The sequence below is a fragment of the Tubulanus polymorphus genome, chromosome 7 (assembly GCF_964204645.1).
Source record: "Tubulanus polymorphus chromosome 7, tnTubPoly1.2, whole genome shotgun sequence".
NCBI classification, from domain to species: Eukaryota; Metazoa; Nemertea; class Palaeonemertea; order Tubulaniformes; family Tubulanidae; genus Tubulanus; species Tubulanus polymorphus.
Genome location: NC_134031.1, coordinates 7,692,053 through 7,713,849, shown reverse-complemented (window position 1 = coordinate 7,713,849; position 21,797 = coordinate 7,692,053). Strand labels below are relative to the sequence as shown.

The 21,797-nt window shown below is 38.9% G+C and overlaps 2 protein-coding genes across 3 annotated transcripts in view; one reads left to right on the top strand and one right to left on the bottom strand.

The window, feature by feature from the left end:
* LOC141908888 (uncharacterized) overlaps positions 1-21,797 on the bottom strand; it is a 79,790-nt gene that overhangs the window by 30,652 nt on the left and 27,341 nt on the right. For both annotated transcript variants that reach the window (XM_074799154.1, XM_074799153.1), the window contains 6 exons: positions 13,380-13,619; positions 9,144-9,279; positions 5,661-5,803; positions 4,237-4,360; positions 3,622-3,737; positions 1,987-2,251 (listed from right to left, as the gene is read on the bottom strand). In XM_074799154.1, coding sequence (XP_074655255.1) covers positions 1,987-2,251; positions 3,622-3,737; positions 4,237-4,360; positions 5,661-5,803; positions 9,144-9,279; positions 13,380-13,619 — 1,024 coding nt within the window. The remainder of the gene's footprint in view (positions 1-1,986; positions 2,252-3,621; positions 3,738-4,236; positions 4,361-5,660; positions 5,804-9,143; positions 9,280-13,379; positions 13,620-21,797) is intronic.
* LOC141909288 (uncharacterized) lies at positions 16,201-18,550 on the top strand. The gene is made up of 2 exons (XM_074799685.1): positions 16,201-16,329; positions 17,953-18,550. Exon 2 carries the CDS (start codon positions 17,953-17,955, stop codon positions 18,433-18,435), a length of 483 nt encoding a protein of 160 aa, XP_074655786.1. The 5' UTR covers positions 16,201-16,329; the 3' UTR covers positions 18,436-18,550.

The following is a 21,797-nucleotide window of genomic DNA, read 5'->3' as shown; positions in this document are numbered from 1 at the left end:
AGATTTTTATTATCATTATTATAAGTCTCAACTTATAAAAACTGGCCTCCAAGCCTGTTGGATAACTTTGTTCTCACCAAAATTATCTATATGAAAAACTAGGGGTCCAGGGACAACATGCCCACTTGGGAAGTGGTTTCAAATGCACAACAATCCAAAAATTCCAATATTCAACGCCCCCTGGTGACCATATACAAAAACCTTGAACAAATGACCTTGAAACCCACCAATGACCTTGTAATTTATTGCGATAACAAAATATGCCTCGTTACCAATCTAATATGGAAATACTCAGTTGCGTTACTAATCAATGCCCCCTGGTGACCATATGCTAAACCCAATGACCTTGAAACTCACCAGAATCATGGAAAATGTCATGAACTACAACTTTGCAATTGATCATGGAAACAAATATGCCTAGGTACCAATCTAATAAGGAAATACTAAGTTATTCTACTATTCAACGCCCCCTGGTGACCATATAGAATAAATAATGTCCTCAAAACTTACCACAATCATAGACGATGTCATGAGCTACAACTTTGCAATCGATTGTGGTTACAAAATATGAATAGGTACAAATATAATATAGAAATACTAAGTTATTGTATTATTTAACGCCCCCTGGTGGCCATATACAATAACCAATGACCTTGAAACTCAAAATCATAGAATACATCATGAACTACAACTTTCCAATTGATTGTAGTAACACAATATACTTAGGTATCAATATAATGTGGAAAAACTTTTTCCCACTTACGAATGAGTACTGATGACACCAAGATGGCCGCCAATTGCGTCATAATTGGCTGATCAAGAATACCTGTCTCAGGTATAAAACATCCCTTTCCAAAGAATACCCATCACAAATTGCAATGAGAAATGGCAAACCAGTAGGAAGCTACAGGACCCAGAATTCTGGCCAAAATTGACATTTTTGGGCACTAAAAAGGTCATAGGATGGGCAACTTGAGTCCGATCGACCCAATTTTTCTGAAGCTGATGGGTCTTCGGGTATCAAATATAAACGAAAGATCAAGGAAATTGATCAAAGCGTCTTCAAAATTTCCCTCAAAAATGTGTAAAAGGTGCTGATTTTGGTGAACAACAATGGCTGCCAGTCGGCCATCTTGATTCTGACAGGGCCAGTTTTTGGGCTGATGATGTGTCTAGGGTAGATACATGTGTAACCCAAATATCAAGACATTACATTGAAGCGTCTTCAAAACTTCCCAAAATAACTGGATTCCATCTACGGACGGACGACGGACGAAAAGTGAACGCAATAGCCCGCTGGGACTAAAGTCCCAAGTGGGCTAAAAAAACTGGTTGATTAATTCTGCCCAAAACAAAAGCCCAGGAAAAAGCAGATGGAACTGAAGAAGAGCTTGATGAATTTGGTGACTAAGAGTCAGAACCAGCTGCTCTTCAGGGCATCCAATTCAAAAAATCAAAACTAATCAGAAATTAAAGATATTCTGGTTTCTGGATCTTAGTTTAAGTTGTATCTACACACAATTAGACATTACTACAAGCATGTACATGTACCGTGTACATGTATCATTATCATGTATGAATGTTTAGCGCCACACGTTGAAGAGCTGTCTGAGCTACAAAGCGCAGATGACTGGAATTTTAGAGAAAAATGTGACTTAAGTTGAGACAAACAAGCAGAAGAGATGAAGCACTAGATAAAGCACTGTCATTTCCCACTGTTGGAATGTTGGCACAAGATACCAAACGGTTTTCTTTTTTGCGAAATGTTCTAAATAATTTCTAGTCCTTATCTACAAGGTAGTTAGTGATCGATAAATACAAGGGCATCATTATTAGCAAAAGAATGAAAAGAAAGATTTCAACGGTTGTATTCGGGGAGCGAAACAGGGCGTATAATCTTTTTTTAACAATCATATTCAAAACCCAATTGAAATCTATATTTCTAAGGTATTTGATGCGAATAATTCCATCTACCACTAAACTCACCTCTTCGGATATTTCCAGGTGACGATTGGCGTAATACAACGCTTTCTCGTGGTTACCGAGCGCAGTGTGGGCATTGCCGAGGCTCCAACACGCACGACCCTCGCCGACACGGTCCTTGAGCTCTTGAGCGATAAGCAAATGGCGGGAATGATATTCGATAGCCGTTTCATAGTCACGTAACAATGTGTATGTGTTACCTAAACTATAGCAAGCTTGCGCTTCTAAAGCCTTGTCCGTTAATTGTTTCGCGATTTGCAACGTTTTCCTGAAATGGAAATATACGATCAATCGATGGTGATATCTTGGGGTAATCATTTCAAATGATTACTCCAAGCTGATATCTATAACTTTTACCTAAAAGATGTTACCGCGCAACTTTTTCATTCACGCGTGCTTTTATAACAATATGAAAACAACGCAAATAGTGACCTAAATGATCAATGAGCGATGAGCAATTTTCCATTCCCCCATATCAAACATGTTTGATATTGGAGTAAATCCTTTCGACAACGATTTCTGTCTCCCGTTGCCACAGAGGAGCAATTTTTTCATTCGACACTGAGCAAATTGGGCGTTTGCTCGGGAATTGCTAGAAAACGTTGCCTATGTGCGCCAGGCTTTAATGTAGGCTTCCATAAAATGGCATTTGTTTAGCCTGGTTTCTCAACTGACTGGCTCCATTTGCGAAGCTCCATTCGAGGAGAGGTATTCTGAGAGAGTAAACCAAGACAGCAACGTATTGAAATATAGAAAGATGTAGTAAATACCCACCATCTTACCAATCTACTCAACCAAAAATCTAAATCCTCGCATTGACTTACCTCACATGAACGAGTTTCCATAGCTTATGAACCGAGTATACCAAAATGTTATCAGTTTGTTCTATGGGACCATTAAATTAGTACGTACGCATTGGGCAGGAGGTTTGAAAATTCTATTCAAAATATGTATGGTTGTGTATGTAAGGAGTATGGGTTAGGGTTATGAACAGCTGTATGCACTGTACTCCATATGCAGTACGAACGTTGTCATTGAATCATTGTAACTCATAAGCCGGGTTTCATTTTTCTGCTCATCCTATAAATTTTTCATCACTTATTCACAAAGACAAGTGTAAAGAATCATAAATTGCTTGCATTTACAAGTCTCATATGTCGAAGTCACAGAAAGAGACATAGAATGTTTCATCCACACATGCTTACATTTGCATTAGAGGTCGTTACTAATATACTACTATAGCGTAGGCACATGGGGGAGGGGATAGTTTGCCTATGGTAGGGGGTTAAAAATCAGCAAATTCACGCGTACGTACTAATTGAATGATCCCTAATTAAATGCACTTCTGGTTCAATAGTTTTTTTTAAATATCCTCAACCCACTGAGTGCCACGCAGACAAGAACCTTCGACGAAGAAACTCTGTCACCACCAGGATTCGAACCCATATGTATGTATGTATGGGCAGATATATACTGTATAAGTATCTATAACAGCAACTTTCTGAAAGGGTCTACAACTTCGACATAACATTCCTAAAACTTGAATTCAATCATTCACAAATCAATGAACTGGACCTGATTTATAGCCTGATTTATAGCACTGTGTGATTAATGCCATTCATTTATCAATCAACCTACTTATAGTGTTCTGCAGCTTGGTCGAATTCGCCCAAGAATATATGTGCGTTTCCTAGGTTACTGTACGCTCTCCTCTCCGCTGATTTGTCACCGAACTCCTTCGCTATGGATAATCGCTGAAAAAAAAGAAACAAACGTTATCTCGGAATCTTTATCAAATCAGCCTCAACTACTGGTGTAATATTAAGAAACATCAATGCATTTGAAATAAATTTTTCTAATTGGCTCAAATTTAATCTTTTTTTAGGTCTAGGATCCAGTTTCACAAAATCATTTCAACTCCTGAATCAATCTCATTTCTTCCTGATTTTAGTTTACGATTAGTTGGAAAGTTAAACCATGCCCTCATAAGCACAATAACTGAGGCCTTTTCGATTATGCTCTTCTGGGAAACAGATTATTCTTTTCGGTGGTTATAAAAAGTGTTGAAGGAACGTTTTGAGCTATCATGATAGGCGCAATCATGATAGGCACAACTCAAAAACAATATCTGATACATCAGCATGTTAACAATCTAAATAGCGGCTTGAGGCCTTGCTCAAAACTAAATCACCTACTTATTACCACTTGTGTTTTTTATTTTGTAAATATAGAAAGATTTGCTTTCTAATGTACCTCTTCGTGGTAAGTAATGGCCTGTTTGAAATTTCCTAATAAATAATGCGTGTTGCCGAGGTTACCACAAGCGCGACCTTGAGCGGCACGATCCTGCAGTTCCCGAACAATTCTCAAATTGGCTCTGCAAAATAGGATTAATACGGTATCAATGAACGGTGAGTAGAAAAAACATCTGATACCAATTTTCAAGAAATGGAGTAGTACAACAAAAATAATGAAATACAGTGAATGACAAATAAAATATCAAAACAAAACTACATAGGTTATCGATCACTTAAATAATGGATTTTAAGATCCTTTTACAGGTGTTAGATGTGTTCATGGTATCACACCTGCATATTGCTTGGTATTCTGACAACTTGGATATTCAATGCCTCTCAACAACATTAAAAGCTTCTTTAGCTCCTCAGTCTACAATCATCTTCGACAACGCATTAAGTTCTAGACAATAAGGCTCATCCTCCTCCCATCCATAATCTGGATAACAAGTAATGAGGAAATGATCCAAAACTGTAGACTGTAAAATTGGAAACAAGGTCCAAAATATTTCCCTCAAATATGGCTCATATGGCTCTGGTGGCTATCTTTGATGACCTAGCCAACAAGATTAGGGCACATCCTCATTCTTCTTCCCATCTTTAATCTGCCTACCAAGTTATTAGAAAATTGGTTGAAAAGTGTAGACCGTTGAGCAAAAACAAGCTCTTACTGGACATACAGTCAGACAGATAGATGAACAAAGGCAATCCCAATACCCTTTGGGACTACCGGCTGAGGGGTAAAAGTTCAAGTTGTCATAATACCAAGCTGTATGCAGGTGTGATACCATGAACACAGTGGTAACAATTATTTTATACAGACAATACGACTTAAAACCTGTCGTTACTTTCCTCAAAGCCATTCTTTATCTATGAACATGACTGATGATACTATGCCGGCCACTGATTGCAAAACAATCAACTGATCGAAAAACCTGTGTAATAGGTTTGAGATCCTTCAAAATATATGCATCTCAAATTTTAATATAACAAAAGAATACGCATCCCAAATTTCAATATAATAACAAGCCTTGAAGGAGCTACATGCCCATTAATTCAGACTTAAAATGACCTTTTTGGCACAAAAAGGCCACAAGATCACATTCATAAACCAAATATAAAGAAAATCCTTCATAGCATGTTAAACACTGAAAATAACTCGATTCCGTCTATGGATGAAGGGCTGGTCTGGTGGATGACGAAAGTGAATGTAGGTAACATATTTAAGTTAGCATTTGTTCATTAGACCTGACTTATTGACTTATCTCTGTTGCAAGAGCAAAATGTAATCAATTTAATCATTAAAAAATTTAAATTTCATTAGAATTCCTTTAGAACATACAATTTATTTTGCAGCATCATCCGATATCGAGCTTTACTCACTCATAGAATTCAGTAGCTCTTTGTAGACAGTCTTTGACCTCCTGAGGAAATTCACCAGGATCTTGATGTCCACTACGACCAGCATGTTTTCCTTTCGCATGGTACACATTGCCAAGGTTGTATAATGCACGTGCCTCCCCAACCTACAATATATAAGAAAATCTTTATAAAAATAATGAACTTATTTTGATACTATTTGCAGGGGTGAATCCACAATGTAAAGCCCACATAGAGACGATTTGGCACAGATCAGGTTTGAGTCAAATTTAGCACGTTGCATTTTGAAATTTTCAGGGACTTTCAGAGACCCATCCGCCCCTAATCTTAGAAACATTCAAACCTTTGATTAAAGAACATTTTGACCTGTCATCAAAAATTCAGCCATCAGTTAGACAATAAATAATCCTTCCAAAATATAAACTGTTTAGGTGGATAGCCAGAATTATGAATTTGTTTCATGTGGCACGATTTTAATTGGTTTGAAAGAATAAAACATGAATCAGCCAGTTATTGGACAGGTGAGATTCATATAGAGTATTTTTCAATGATGAGATGTTTTGAAGACTTTTCAAATAGTAACTAATGGATTTTGTAGACCGTAATTTCAAGTGGGGGCTGAAAGTAAAATCAATGCCACCATCCCAAAGCACTGTGCTTGTTGTTGTGGCGAGGAGTACATCGCGTAACCCTAGTGACAGACGCACGCTCAGATATTGAAAAATGTGTACCGTATCCGAAATCGACCAAAAAAAATTGATTAATGCACATGAAACACATAACATCGACTCCGATGTATTGATCACAACTTGAGTATAAATAAGTCAGGGTAAATATTAATTGGGACGTCATCGAAAAGAACAAAGTCTTTTTCGTTCAAATACTTCACCTATGGATCTGTGTTAATCGGCAAATTAGTAATGGGATTTTCAAAATTATATTTATCTATACATGTATAGGTTATGGCATGACATGACCGCCATGCAAACCCATTGATTTTGTGGTCGAGTCCTTGGAGTGGTGGTGAATTCCATAAGGCTAGTTTTGCACAAGACGCTGGCGGAAGCGGAGGCGGACATGGAGGTGGGTGGAAAAAAATTGATCCAACATTTTACCGTTAGCTGCTTTGCAGGAGCGGCTATGAGCGGGTTGGTCACGTAGCGATTGTGAGCTAGCTGTGATATTAATAGCTACATATACAATTATCGCTATACAATTACTCCAACATACAACAGACTGAAAAATTTGACTTGATTTACGTTTCTTGTACTAATTTGATAGCAGATCTACAGGTGCCTTGATGTTTCAGGTGAGCTAAATCTTCCTAACTGCCAGCCTTTTTCAGTGGTTTATAGTTTTCCAAAGTGAAAACATGGACATTTGAAACCTCTCTAGGTGACCTCCCATCTGTATTGAGGGACACAGTGCACTTTTGTGAACATTCCTATAGAATAGTTATCAGGTTTCATGTACTCAAGCACCTCTAGCAGAAAAAGGGGATCAACCGAGGACTATTCAGTATTGCCATAACCTCCTCAAATGATGCAAGGCTCTGCTAATGATATGACATATGGCAACCCTAAGGCTCTAAATCTCAAACCAAGTCTACCACCTCTTTATATTCTTTCTTGAAAAAATACCCGATGATCATCCCAAGTGAGTGCACGGGCACACCTTCATGGAAGGGCATACAACTGGTACAGGGAACCTTTCTTCTTCATCCTGAAGTACTTCTGCAAACCACCTTGAAATAAGTATCCTTCAGGTCTAAGGATGATGCTCATCACCCTGGGCTAAGCGCCTGGATGATTTCTCTTCGTTCATCATCCTGCATGCAGCATGAAACATTTATCTTAGGATAGTAAAGCTGTTTTCCACAAGGTGGGCACACATGCGGTGGTAGATGTATGTTTTGGTCACTGGTCGGTCAAGCCTGTTTTAAATTCTATCATTCATCACACCACATGGCAGAAATGTCTGTCCTCGCCACATTTTGTTTTTGAGTCCCATTTTTTTCAGTGATAGCCAGCCAAATGCTGGTGGTTATCTCAGTAGCATTGACATGATCTAGAATGGTTGGATCGTACAGGTATGGTCTTTACTGCAATAGTTCAATTAACTCATCGATTGGTTCTTCAGTTTTGGTTCCATGGCGAAGAAGGAATATAGTCACCTGTACATACATCAGAAATGAGAATGCCGACCATAAAATCCGCGGTTTTTTTTCTTGAGTTACACACGCGAAACCAGCTGACAGTGTAGCCGTCAGCACTCGCGAGCGCCAAAGGTGCGAAGCGATTTCGAGGGGTTTGGGGGTCCACCCCAAGAAAATTTTAGAAATTAAAAGCGTTTTCCGAGCACTTAGAGCGATCTTGAACCCATGAACGACTATTATATTTTGGAAGGTAATGGCTAGTTCCAATGTGGTACATCCTCATTCGATGACATTCAGCATCTCATGAATTACGGGTCGAGCCCTGAATTATTGCAGATAAAATGCGCCGATGAATGCTCACTAAAAATCATCTCCCAGTAGTGTATAATATCTGAAGGCGTTCGCCACACACGCGCGGCAGCAGTAAGTAGGCCTATATACATTACTACCGCTGCCGCACGCGCGTGTCTGCAACCGATCGATAAAATACATACACACTCATCGTAGTACAAATGTAGATACAAAATCAGTGTTGCAATGAATATGCATTGAAATGCGATACTTTTACGCAACCATAAGTAAAACAGGCACTGAACGCTTTTACGGTTCACCTGATTACCGATCGCGCCGGGCCAATTGAGTGAGATCATCACCCCCCCCATACTTTTACATCAATTTTGGACTATTTGGAAAATTGATATTTTTCAATATGGAAATCCGCGGGAAACCCCGGATCCGCAGGGAATTCTCATCCCTGATACATGAAGTGAACCCAAGTTCTCAAAGCAGCTAAAGGTGGGGACAAAATTGCTATGTTACAAAAAAACATGATCGTGCCCATCCAGGACCCTCCACAGCCGTGTTGAGGAAACAGCTAACGGGAAATACCTTGAATTGATTTGTTCCACCTGTGCCTGCTTCGTGGTAAAGCAACTCAATATATTATCCCTAAGGAATTCTGGACAGCAAATATCCGGAGAACCACAATGAAATGAATTGTTCTGAACCAAATCGATCAACTTTTTGTCCAATATATCCTCTGCTCCTCTAAAGTTGATCCTATGTGGCTGTTTAAACCAGCTTTGGGCTTCAGCAGCTCCTGCGGGCGACTGTGCAATGGTTTGCAATAGTAAACACTGGTAAATCTATCTAAAACAGTAAGGGCTTTAGCAACTGCTTAGACCAAGTGTTAAATGAGGGGCTCAGTACCATAGAGAAAACATTGATACAAGAAATGGGACTAAGATGCCTATAAAAGTTATTATGAAACTGATTATGGACAAGTGGGTAAATGATAAAGAATTTGGGCAAGACATCCAATATCAACTTACCCGATCTGATAATTCCCTTGAGATGTCCAAATGTCTTTGACAGCACGCTATAGCCTCGTCGAATTTACCAAGAACTTTAAATGTGTTGCCAAGGTTACCGCTAGCTTTCGCTTCGCCTAGCTTATCGCCCAATGTTCTGAAATTATTGAAAAAACATTAAAAAAATAAAGAACAAAAATTATGATCGGTGACAATGGAAGCCGCACTTAACCAGACATCGACTGATATCATGTAGCAGCAGCAGCAGCGGATTATTCACGATATAGAACAGAATAGCAGAAAAATCAATAAACCAGGTCTTCTGCCATCATGCTCTATACCATCTTCCATCATTCACTATATCCGGTATCTTAATGATCGCCGTCAACGTCATCTAAAAAAAGATTTTCTCATGTGGCCGATGATTTATTAGAATGAAAGATCCACAGATCACACACGCTTTATGCTTAATAGAGGTAATCCATACAGGTGCAGCATGCCATGGCGGAATAGTTTCCGGTGAGGTCAGAGATGCCTATGCACAAAGGAATTTCAATAACATTACATTAATATATGAGAGAAAATACATTCAAACCCAATAGTCGATGAATAATACGTTTCACATTTCTGTATCCATCTAACAAAATAAAACCAGTATTTCACAGGATAAAATCTTAACAAATAATCTAATGGTGAATGTCGGAATCAACATTTTGCTGAATCATGTGATACACTAAGTGACTATGGATTGGTTATAAAGCAATGCACAGCTACTAGAATAAATATAGCTGCAAAGCAGCGATAACGGGTTTTCTGGATGCATGTGATCGAAAGGATAAATTAATTACCGGGTATTCGATGGAAAAAATAAAATGAGATGATTTGGATATTATCGGAGCAATCCTCTTTTTGGTTGAATGGTCTAACCCCAGTATAGTCCCCCGTGATTTGGAAATTCTCGGAGCCCTCCTTTATCTACTTACTAAATGACGTCACAAACTGTTATTTCGCCGGTGCTTGTTGTCTAACAATTCAATTCAATTCTTTATTTACAGTAACCTAATAAGTAATTTCAAGTTTCAAATAGGATGGAAAGTACATTCAGACAATCTGTTGGTTCAGAGAGACGATTATTACAGTATCAATTTATACATTTCGTTTCGAAGCTGTCAGTTGCCGAATCTGAATGAAGATGAATTTTATTTGACGAAATCGGCGGAAAATATATAATAATAATAATCAACAGAATTTCAAGAGGGTTTTCGACGAAAGTCAGAAAACCCTAATAAAGGCAGACCCAGACTTAAAAATGAAGATGATAAGTTAGGCTCCATCCATGATTTTTTACATCCATCTACGTATGAAGGGCAGGCATGCAGAGATGAATGTCAATTGCATAGATAGAATTCGATAAAGCTGACCACTTCCTATCTGTTACATTATTCAAGACTTGACTTATAAAGTTAACTCAGGAATTATCCCCAAAGACTCGTTTTAAGACCGGTTTAAACTGTTATCAACTGGGGATTGAATTTCCTGGTGTTATACTTAAACTCGCCTCAACTGGCTTGTAGATAAGACCTCCTGCTACAAAAATAAAGATGGCTGCTCGCTTAGGATAAAGTAAACCACAAGTTGATCAAAATGTTTGCCATTAAACTATTCCTAGATATCATTGGCAGAGATGTTAGAGGGGTCATCCTTACCATAGGGTAACATCTTGAGCTCATCCTTACTTTACTCTATGATTTCAAGATTCATTGCCCCTTGGCCTTCTCTCTTACAAGGAATTCACATATCATATAGATATTTCATGAAATACCACTTGACCCACAAAGGTAACAAGGTGCGATGATACTACTAGTTTACCGTGAACGCATGCATTTACAAATTTCACTCTTAGTAGAAGACACAAATTTGAAGAAAAAAAATTGCTAGCTACTAAACAACATAATTACAGAGATTCCAAATTATCTTCAATGTGATCAATCTCTGTTTCGCATGAATTGGCATAAAAAGAAATTTGAATATATGCCTGCAATTTAAATATATGCTGCATATTTGATGTTCAACCTCAATCAAACCTGTCATCATCTTCATCATCATCATCGTCACGATTTGTGCTGTACATGAAATGGTTACAGATGTCATACAAAAATATCACATCGAAATCCGAATCGTCAACCGACATTTCGAGACGCATATGAATTGACAGCCACAACGATATATACAAAAAACCTATGTTGTCGCAGCACCGCTGTACCGCGGCGAGATATCTCTCAAACAGGTCAGACGAGTACTAACTAACGTTCAGATGATACTTTATAAGAATATGATACTATCTCATTAAGAAAAGGTTGACGATGATCGATATCGGAAACAAATAAAATTGGTTACCATGAAAACAGCGTATCGATCTCGGCTAGATACTGCATCGTCGTTACGTCCATACATCTGCCAGTATTGATCAAGATTTGTCTGCCGATGAATTTTTTGTCGGTTATAAATTTGACCTTTTCAGCACCGACACTTTCACACCCTATAACGCCGGGAGTGATATCAACAACGTAGACGAAGACGTTCCTATAAGTACGGGATTGCTGACATTGGGTCATTTAAGACCAAGTGAGAGATGACCCGATACTCAGGGGCCAGTTTTATAAACTGGTATTACCTTTAACCCGTGGCTAACTCAATTCATTTTCAATTAAGTTAGCCCCCCCACCCCCCCCCCCCGGGTTAAAGGTTATACCAGTATATAAAACCAAGCCCAGCTGTTTAAACGTAATTACAACATGACCTACTTTAGAGATCCCATTGTCGATTTAAGGAATCGTTGTGACATGAGAATTAAGATTGATCATGTCGGATCACATAAGACATATTCTATTTTCAAGGCTAGCGGATAAGGCTGGCCTGCCTGAATGTACGGAAAGACGGAACTTAAGGTCGTAATCAAAAAGAGGGGACCTACATTTTGCATGACATCAGTTAGTTCAAGATGAAGTGTAGTAGTGGACAGGGACTTGAGATTCAACTAATGAGCATTCTCTTAAGGCAGAATCACACACAATCCAATCAAATCTTATGTGATGCGAGTTAGGCTTTATAGGGCCACTGTGAAATATGTAGAAAAATGGCAAGTAAGCCATTCCTGATCACATCAAATGAATCGAATAAGTATTTCTTGAGATGAAATAGTGACAAAATACAAAATGTACTGAAAAATCAGGAACACTTGGCAGCTCTGAATGTGTCTTCCTGCAGTGAGGTGCATCCTTAAGCCTGGGGCACACAGGGCAATTTTTTAGTCGCTGGTTGCTGTGATTGGTTCTACAAGTGATTCTTGAGCAATCAATCGCTAGGTGTCTCCAGTGTGCCAATGAGACTGAGAGGTGATTATCTATCCCGGCAATAATCTATATCATGTGACTTGTCAAGATGGCCGCGCTACCGCCTCGGAACTCGCCGTATTTGGAAGTATCACATGATAATCCTTAGCTCACTCATTGGCTAGTTGATGAGTTGCTTGTTGCTTGGTGTCTCCAGCTGCCACACACACGGCAACTCTGAGCGATCGCTGAGCAATTTTATAAACATGTTTGATGTTGGGCAACCCCGAGCAAAACCTTTCAACAGCGAACAACTTTTTCATTCAACACGAGCAAATCGAAAACGTCCCCTGTGCGCAACAGGCTTTACTTCCATAACGCTGCTGCTGCTGGCTGACTTGATGAGATCGGGAAAGTGTGCACTAAAGAAACGGTGTACACTGATCATTCGGCTATACAGAGATCTAGATGTATGGGCGCGTGATAAATAAACTGAACCATAATGAAAACCAGGCCAATCGCCATCCACCTGTAATCCTACTTAAATCAAGATAGTGTCCAGTGGCCTTCAAGATTTTACAACTGCACGACAGGTGCTGTCATCTTTCATTAGAAAATTTCAACTACACAACAAACTAGGGCATAAACAATGGAGGATCTAGGATTCTTTTAATGGGGTGGGCCATTAAACTGGAGTAGGCACTTATTTAGATAAAACGGGAGCTTTTCTGGCCCTCATCACGCCCATTAGGATACATTTTTTGTTCTTTTAAAATTTCGTTTGCAAAAAAAATTCCAGAAGGGGGGGAGTAGTCAACCTGGTCTACCCCCTTAAATCTGCCCTTGATAACTATATGGAGACACCGCATTGGGATTAGACGACGCATATGATGGCTGACATTATCAACTTCAATATAATACTTACCGCGCTAAGTTTAGATCATGCTTATGGTATTCCAATGCTTTTATGTACTCTTGTAGATAGAAATATGCGTTTCCTAATTGACTATAGATGGCACTTAATGTCTTGAGATCATCGGTTCCGACTTCGACGGCTGCCTCGAAAAACTGGACGCCCGACCGACAATCACCAGATTTACAGAGGCGTTCTCCTTCGAGTGCCAACTCCATACATGTCCCTTCCATCGGACCATTACACGAAGGCCTAAAATATACAAAAACATAAGTATTCATTAAAACCTTATAAACTAAAAATGTATGTAATTTCATCTTCTTACATAACTTTTCGTCAGATAATAAATAGATACACCGACGATAAATGTTTCAGACCGTTACCATTTAAAATGTATCTTGGCTGCCGAGGAACAAACTAGATCAATAGGAAATTGACTCCCACCTCCCTGACTAGACCGAAGACAGTTACGACGTTGCAGAGGAGATGACTAAGTGAATGGCAAAGGTAAATTACACGATACATATATATAGAGAGAGTCAATGTTAACTTAAAGGATAAATATAGACACATTGTTCGATACCAAACAGATAAATGAATTGCTATATAAAGGGTTAACATAAACGTAAAATGGATCGACTACTCATTCATCAGGGATTGACATAACGAATGTAAACTTTCCTGGCCAAGGCGAGAGACATCGAAGAGCCGAATAACAGCTCAATCAAATATATACCAGACTGTCGATCAAAGTCGTGATATGATATTGTAACCGATTCAATTTCAATGGCTGAAATCTGATCAGGATTGCCGAGGATCGGAGGTGAATAGTGTCAATGCCGTCAGCTGTTATCCAGTAACATTTACAGTATATGTGATGGTATTTATATACTTATTGTATCATGTATTCTGTACGGCAAGTATTCCGTTAAAGTAAGATCTATTTCAGTGTTCCAACTCGATCTGTGGCAAAGGTATCATTTCTCAACACCCTTGATAATTATTCGTTTTGTCATACATGAACTTTAGGTTACGCATAAGTTTTCTTTGAATAGATATTACGGTTACATGCGAATGATGCGATTCATGGAAAACCAGTTTTGGCTGTATACCCGAAAAGGAATTTTAACTGCGATCACACAAGTGTTTTTGGCAGATGGGCCTGAGCATGTTTGGCCCAACCAAAAATGTCGGGCCACGCCTGAGCCAAATTTCAAATTCTAGCACAGGACAAATGATTGCATTTGAATTGCAGCAGGTTCCGGATGACTCACTTTGCTTTGTTTAGTATCGAGTGAGTGGTTTGTGTGCGAGCGCTCTCTCTAATTAGGCACGGGCAAATTTGACTCGGGTTTGGTCAATGCTGTCAATTTGGCCCGTGCCAAATCATCTCTGTGTGATCGCAGCTATAAATACCTTTGATTAATCTAAATATCGACTTTTTGTTGTGAATATTCTGCGGCTCATATCAGATCCACCTCAAATTCAAACTCAACCTGATCAATCATTGAATACAGTACCGATTCAATGTTTCATTGCTACCGTATATGACCTCAAAGATTTATAGCCGATATAAACGATCCAAACTGGCAGTTACTGCTGTTTTTCTAAGCCGTTGCTTGGATACTGGGCAGATCAGCTCGTTGGACCAGAATGAATTATAAAAAGTAAACAACGTTGTGCCCTCCGGTCAGGATCGGTGATTCTCTTCGACGTGATTAACCAGCGAGTGACAAAATCTTATGTTATATATATCCAGCATCCAGTTAAAATGAATAAACTACAATTTCCAATTATGTACTTTGATTTAATCACAAAATTGCCGTAAATTCGACTGCCGATCATGAAACTAGATCTGTACTTCCATTTCCAATTTCTTTATGAAACCCCCTGTTTCCTTATTTACTGCATATCTGCATCATTTACAAGCAACTTTGCATCATCCTTATCACAATTCTCCATCACAAAATTCAGATTGTGGGTCTTGCAATGAGAAAAAATTATGATTTAATTAATCCTAGTAATCCCACATGCAACAGTTAAGAGAGTAATACTCATGTAATAAATCAGCAGCTTTCTTTTCCAAAATTGATAATAATTGCAATCATCAGTTTTGGGCATTGGCAATGAAAGCAGCGTGATGTGCGGCGCAGCTTCGAGAATCATAGAACATGTAGAATCTTCGGCAAAATGGCAAAATGCACTGGGAAAAATCACCTGCATACCGGCCAAATTTGAGGCAGCATGCATTGCATATGTATTTTTTAGCTTGCGTGTGGTGCCCACCACACAATAAGCGATGTTATGACGATTAGTCGGCGAATTTCGTCGACAGTGACAAATTTTCTATCACCTAGTGTATAGACAAATAGCTTCTGGTGACAAGATTGCTCAGTATTTAGAATGCTAGATATTTGGCAACACAATCGGCAGTAAATTTCCTTCAGTTGCCTTGTGTGCGCACTGACTAGCAACAAGTCCCTTCAAATCTCATGTAAAACAGCGTCAAGATAAAAATCATACCGCCATTCACAAAATGGCATCCCCTTGAAGTGAAGTGGCACAACTTTTCCTACCGCGATTCAGCCACAATAGTAGTTATATGGGCACGGGCAACCAGATAGCGATTGTTATGTCAGCGATTTAAACAAAAGTTGCCGACGATAGAAAATCTAACCGTTGGTTGCAATGCCTAGTGTGCACCGGGCTTTAGCAAACAGATGGCTCTATGTACAGCTGAAGCTCGAATTGATTAACACGTGTGCGGAACAAAAAAAAGTAAATATATGATTGAATAATATACGAGGAAATTCTATCAGGTCATAGAAGAGACAGTAAAGCACAGAAAGGGAATGGTACAGAAAAATAAATTTCCATCCAGAGAGAAGTCTGTGCAGACCAACAACTCACAGCTATAGTTGCATCAAAACATTGGAAGCAAGGCTCAGCATATGTGTAACAGGTGGGTGTTATTTGATCTTAAAAAAGGGATTGACCATGTTATCTATGTGATTGGTAGATTTTGAGTGTCCCTTACAAACCCAACATATCTGCTGGGGGTGAAAAAGGAGGTTATATTTTAAAATCGCAAAATCGAAGTACAGATACAGTTGTGTGATCGGCGGTCGAATTTACAGAATTTCTTATTCAAATTGAAGTACATAACTGGGAAATTCGGTTGCAATTCATTCAAACAACCTTTCAACCAGTGACTTATTGGGGTGGGTGTTATTGAGGTAGGCTGGCTAGGAAACTAACACCCACTCAAAAAGTAAAGGATGTCATTCATTCAATGACGTGTATGTACACCCTTTACCATAACCCAGAATAAGAATGATGAGTTCACATCATCTTTATATACAAAATCATGAGCACAGTTTATTGACATGTGATGACTGACCAAACATTAAATGACATCGTTCAAAGACACAAATTAATCACCAGCACTTCTGTGAATACGTATTGACTAAATCCAACATGTTGATTATGAATAAAAAACATATTAGCCTCATACTCAGTAATTCAACGTCATATTAAGTATTTCATCTAGTAAGATAGTAAATATTATCAATAGATGAACATTTCACTAGTCAATTGTAAAAACATGTGTCATAATAGTTCGTGTGACTTATGGACATTTGAATATAGAAATCATGATCAGGGTGACATCTTTTTATAAGTGGGACCTTGTTAATACAAACTTCAGGGGGCCGGCAGAAAATCTGTGCGTTATTACCAATGATAGTTCATTAGCCTATATCCAATAAAAAATTATTGAAGATTTTCCTATTTTGGACAATATTCTAGGGTTGTTATCGTTATATCCAAGGTCAATAAAACAAGTTTCCACCGTACTAAATTTTCTTTAAATAAGGCAGGCTGCAAATAAAAGTATACGCCTACTCTGTATTTCCGAATCATGATTTTTAGGCTTCAGACCTATTGAGAGACATTCACAAATATATGTCACAAATATAAGTGAATGAATTTTTGAGTGGAGGGGAGGGCCTACTATGGAAAAAAAACATTTATCCTGTCCAAATGAAGCAACAGACCTCCTACAACATTAGCATGACCTTTACAACATTAGCGTGACCTTCGAATAGGCAGTGATCACTCAAAATGAATTGGCTGGGGTGATATTGGCTTGGACCGAATTTGACCCAGGCCTAATTAGAGAGCACATGCACATATAAACAAGTCACATCCAGAACCAGTAAGCATTCACATGCACTGATTTTAACACATATGAAAGATCTAGCCATCTTGGAACAAGGTTTGAACTCAAGCGACCGTGCTCAACGACTATTTCGGGCTAGTTCGGACTAACTGACATTCGGCTTCACATTCGCAACTGGTCAACTAACTCAGATAACCAAAGTTTGCCTTGGTGTGACCAAGTTTTGCACAACTATTAGTAGTTATAAGGGCAGCCATAGTGGCGCTTTATTTCAAGATGTGTAACCACGCTACCATTAACAACCTCAGGGTAATACACCATCTGGTGAATAACTAGTGTTCAAAACAGTCTGGAGACGTCGAAAATAATGTGTTTGAAAATGAATCGCTATTCTTCTATTTTCAGATGTTGAGCCTGAATATTGATGAAATCTACTTCCGTTTCTGGGAGAGGCTGCCGGAACAGGTTGGACGATATTGCGTTTCGCCCCTGATTGTTCCCATACGCTACACGCCGCACTACCGATTTGCCCGCGCCGTTCTGCAGAGTAATCTCGAGCAACGACCACCGGGTACCGAATACAGCCATTACATCAGGATGGAGACTCGTGCAATCGGTTACGTCGAACATAGCGAGGACATCTTTTACGCCAACATTAAACAGTGGACGACGGACTACGAAAAATCCGATCCGATTAAAGTGACACGAGTGCGAGATCGGGTATATTTCATCCGCGACGGGGCGCATCGAGCGGCCTACGCGGCTGCAAATAGCGATATTTCGAACGTTCCAATACAAGTGCGAGCAGTTGATGATTCTACTCCGAACGATTGGCCAGTGGTTACAGATATAACGTATGTCATACCGATCCCTGGGTACAACCAATGAGATATAGTGTACGCAGTAATAAATGGTGCTGACTACCGAAACCGATTAGAGTTTTCACGCTTCGATGACTCGGTTCATCCGCTACTGAACACAACAAAACGAGCTAGCAAAATAAACCCAGAAGCAGTTTGGTAGCTAGGAGTCGGATCGGTTGAAGTATGATCTGTGCGCTTTTTTGGCCAGCACACTGATCACAACGTCAAGTCAAGTAAATATTGGGGGAGAGGTAACATGAGAAATTGGAGAATGGAATAATGAACAAAGGAAGGCACCCCACCATAGCAACTTATGTACAGCTACGTCAGTGAAATTACATTACAAATTTTCTGATCCCTAACGTATAAATCTTTTAATTCCCTTATCTATTGAGTCAGTATTCGTTCAACTATTGAGTTGGTATTCCGTCAAGTCGGGAGAAACATTACAGTCCAAATAAAACCGAGTTAGGCAGTCTACTGTCTTTTTAAAATAACAAGCATCCGCTGTCGATGTTGGAATATCGCAATTACTGATTTGGTTCAAACTAATAATTGTTGGCTTCATAAAAGTAAGGTCCTATGCATAATTGCTTGGATGGCAAAATTAGCCGTTCAGATTTCGTTAAGAACATTCACCATTATTGAGGAGGCCTCAGCTGTTGTTTGCTATCCATTTGGTGGCTGGCTCAGGTGTTGGGTTTGAGCCCATGAAATTCGTGTAAATCATGACGACCTACCACCCTCATTATTCTCGCAAATTCGCCTAAATCATGACAACCTACCACCCTCATTAACCAAACGTTTCGCACTGACTACAAATTTGTAAAATAGTTATAAAAACTACTTTTTCCATGAAGTCTCATCAATTTGTATCATGCATCAATACAAAGGTCTGCAAGATTCTGAAAATCAGAAATACTACAATGGTAAGCATTTATTTTGTCACCGATCATGTAGCATCCATGCTTTGCCTTATTCACAACGATCTTCATCTTTTATCTGCAAACATTACTACGTACTGATATTTACGAGTTCATTAATGCTTGACTTTTGATGATTCTCTATCAAACGATGTAATCTATTACGGCAGAAACATAAATCTTACTTAATCCTGTGACCTTTGATGATACACACCCGGAAAACAATCTACATTTGAAAGATCGCAACTTCTGTCAAGGAAAACACGGCTCCTGCCATCGATTACTCATCCTGCCGAGCATGACTATGATGGCTCCTACCCAGGATTACCTCCTGCTTAGGATTACGTATACAACTGAAGATTACCCCGCCTCCTTCCAACGATTGTGCCAAGGATTACCTTTCACAATGATAGTGCTCCTTTTAAGCATTATCATTCCTGCCAATGGGCGTTTATTGATCCTAAAAAGGATTGCCACCGCTCCAAATTCTACTCTCCAAGATTTACTACTGATAACCGAGATTGGATGGGGAGAAAAACAATCGCGAGATAGCCTACAGCAAAGGCTATAGCCACAATCACACAGAGACGATTTGGCCTTGGCTACAACATTGGCATGGATCGGTCTCGAGCCAAATTAGGCTCGGGCCTGGTTCAACATTTTTGGTCGGGCCAGGTCCAGGCCAAATATGCTTGAAGGAACTTCATTTAACAACTATTAACTGATAGTAAATTATCATAAATGGTATTCGTCCTCACCCATCATTTATAACAGTTATGTATATATAACTACGGATAGTATTGATGCTTTCAATATTTGTACATTCTTCTTTTATATACTTTTTATCAATTACTGAAGATAAATGGTTGCAGGCAAGGTTTGCATTTATGATCACATTTTAAAAATTAATTCAGTAATTTATTTTACTTCTCATTTAATTAGGGCTTTGAATTCTTAAACGTATTTTTCGAGCAGTTTGAACGATTTTTAGATGTAAAAACATTTCTTTTGCTTAATACTGATTCAGAAAAGAAAAAAAAAATTTAATGATAACTCATCAAACTTAGTTATGAAAAGGGGGTCGTACGAAGCCCAAAAGTCCCAGGCGTAGCCATTTGATAATAAAATATATTCATATACAAAATGAAATGGCCTATCTAAAAGGAGTCTGAAACATTGTTTTATAAAATAAATTTCATTTCAATCTCTATATATAGTAGATTATAATCATATTAACTGTGGTGAACTTGGGATCGGGCCCGCTACTGGTCTATGAATCTGTTATCAACGTAACAGTACCCAAGCACTTCAGTTGTGTTGGAGAAAAAATGAAAGAAATTGAGAGCAAATTCATTATTGTGAGTGCAAACCAAATTTAAGTATTGGTGACATTGTTATCTTCTCTCCTCAAGTTGGTAATCAACACAAAGGATACATACACACACATGGCCCTACGCAATATCAGAAACAACAGGGACGATGTATTTTATGGGTTTACTCATTGCCATGGCAACATGATTTTGATGGCGGTAATATTGGGCCAAAATTATAGGCCTCTTGTTTACCGTTAAGAGCCGTTAACCATGTTAACAGCCCGTATTCTTTGAGATCCGCGGTCTTTGAAATTCCACCTGCTCAACACTCACACCAGCATATTTAAGTGATATATACCCTAATACAAATATCAAAACAATATATCCCATATAGTACTAACTAATAACAATACTGCACCCAACTTCATTTTCATCATGCGAATGTTAAGCTCATAACTAAGCTTGACCTATACTTAAAACGGTGTTAATCTTATATCTATCACCAGTTTTCAAATATGGGAGAACTAATGCTGGTATGGGCCAACCCATTCTTAGCATGGGTAAAATAAATGCATATGAATGCTAACTGGTTCTGAATGTGACTGCCTCACTTCGTCTCGGCATCGTTTAGCATCGAGAAAATGATTTACGGGCCTTTAATTAGGCTTTTGAAATCGTTTTAGAGGATTAGGCATGGACCAAATATGAATCGGGTCTGATCCGGGCCTAATGGTCTCCACCTGATCAAGGCTATATCACCAGCAAGGGGCAGACTGTGCAAACCTATTTTCTAAAATCGAAGTTTCCGGTTTGCCAGGCATCCAAGGATGTATCTATATTCTTCTAAATAATTGAGGGTAGATCAGTAAAACCTGTGTTATTCAGTTGGACAGCATAGGGACAGGGTGAACAAATTCATAATGTTCATCGTCAGATTTTGTTTATTTAACAAAGCGTTCACGCTACCACTTGTTAGACCAGTCTAAGTCAAAATAGGTCTGTTCCGAATTTGGACCAAACAGGAGTATGCGTTCACACACGTGTTGCTAAATTGGCTGCAGATAGTATTGAATTGCCCTGCAAGATGTCACCATAAGTATTTACCCCGTAATTTATGTCTAAATTATTGATTAATGACGCCCTGGCTGTTT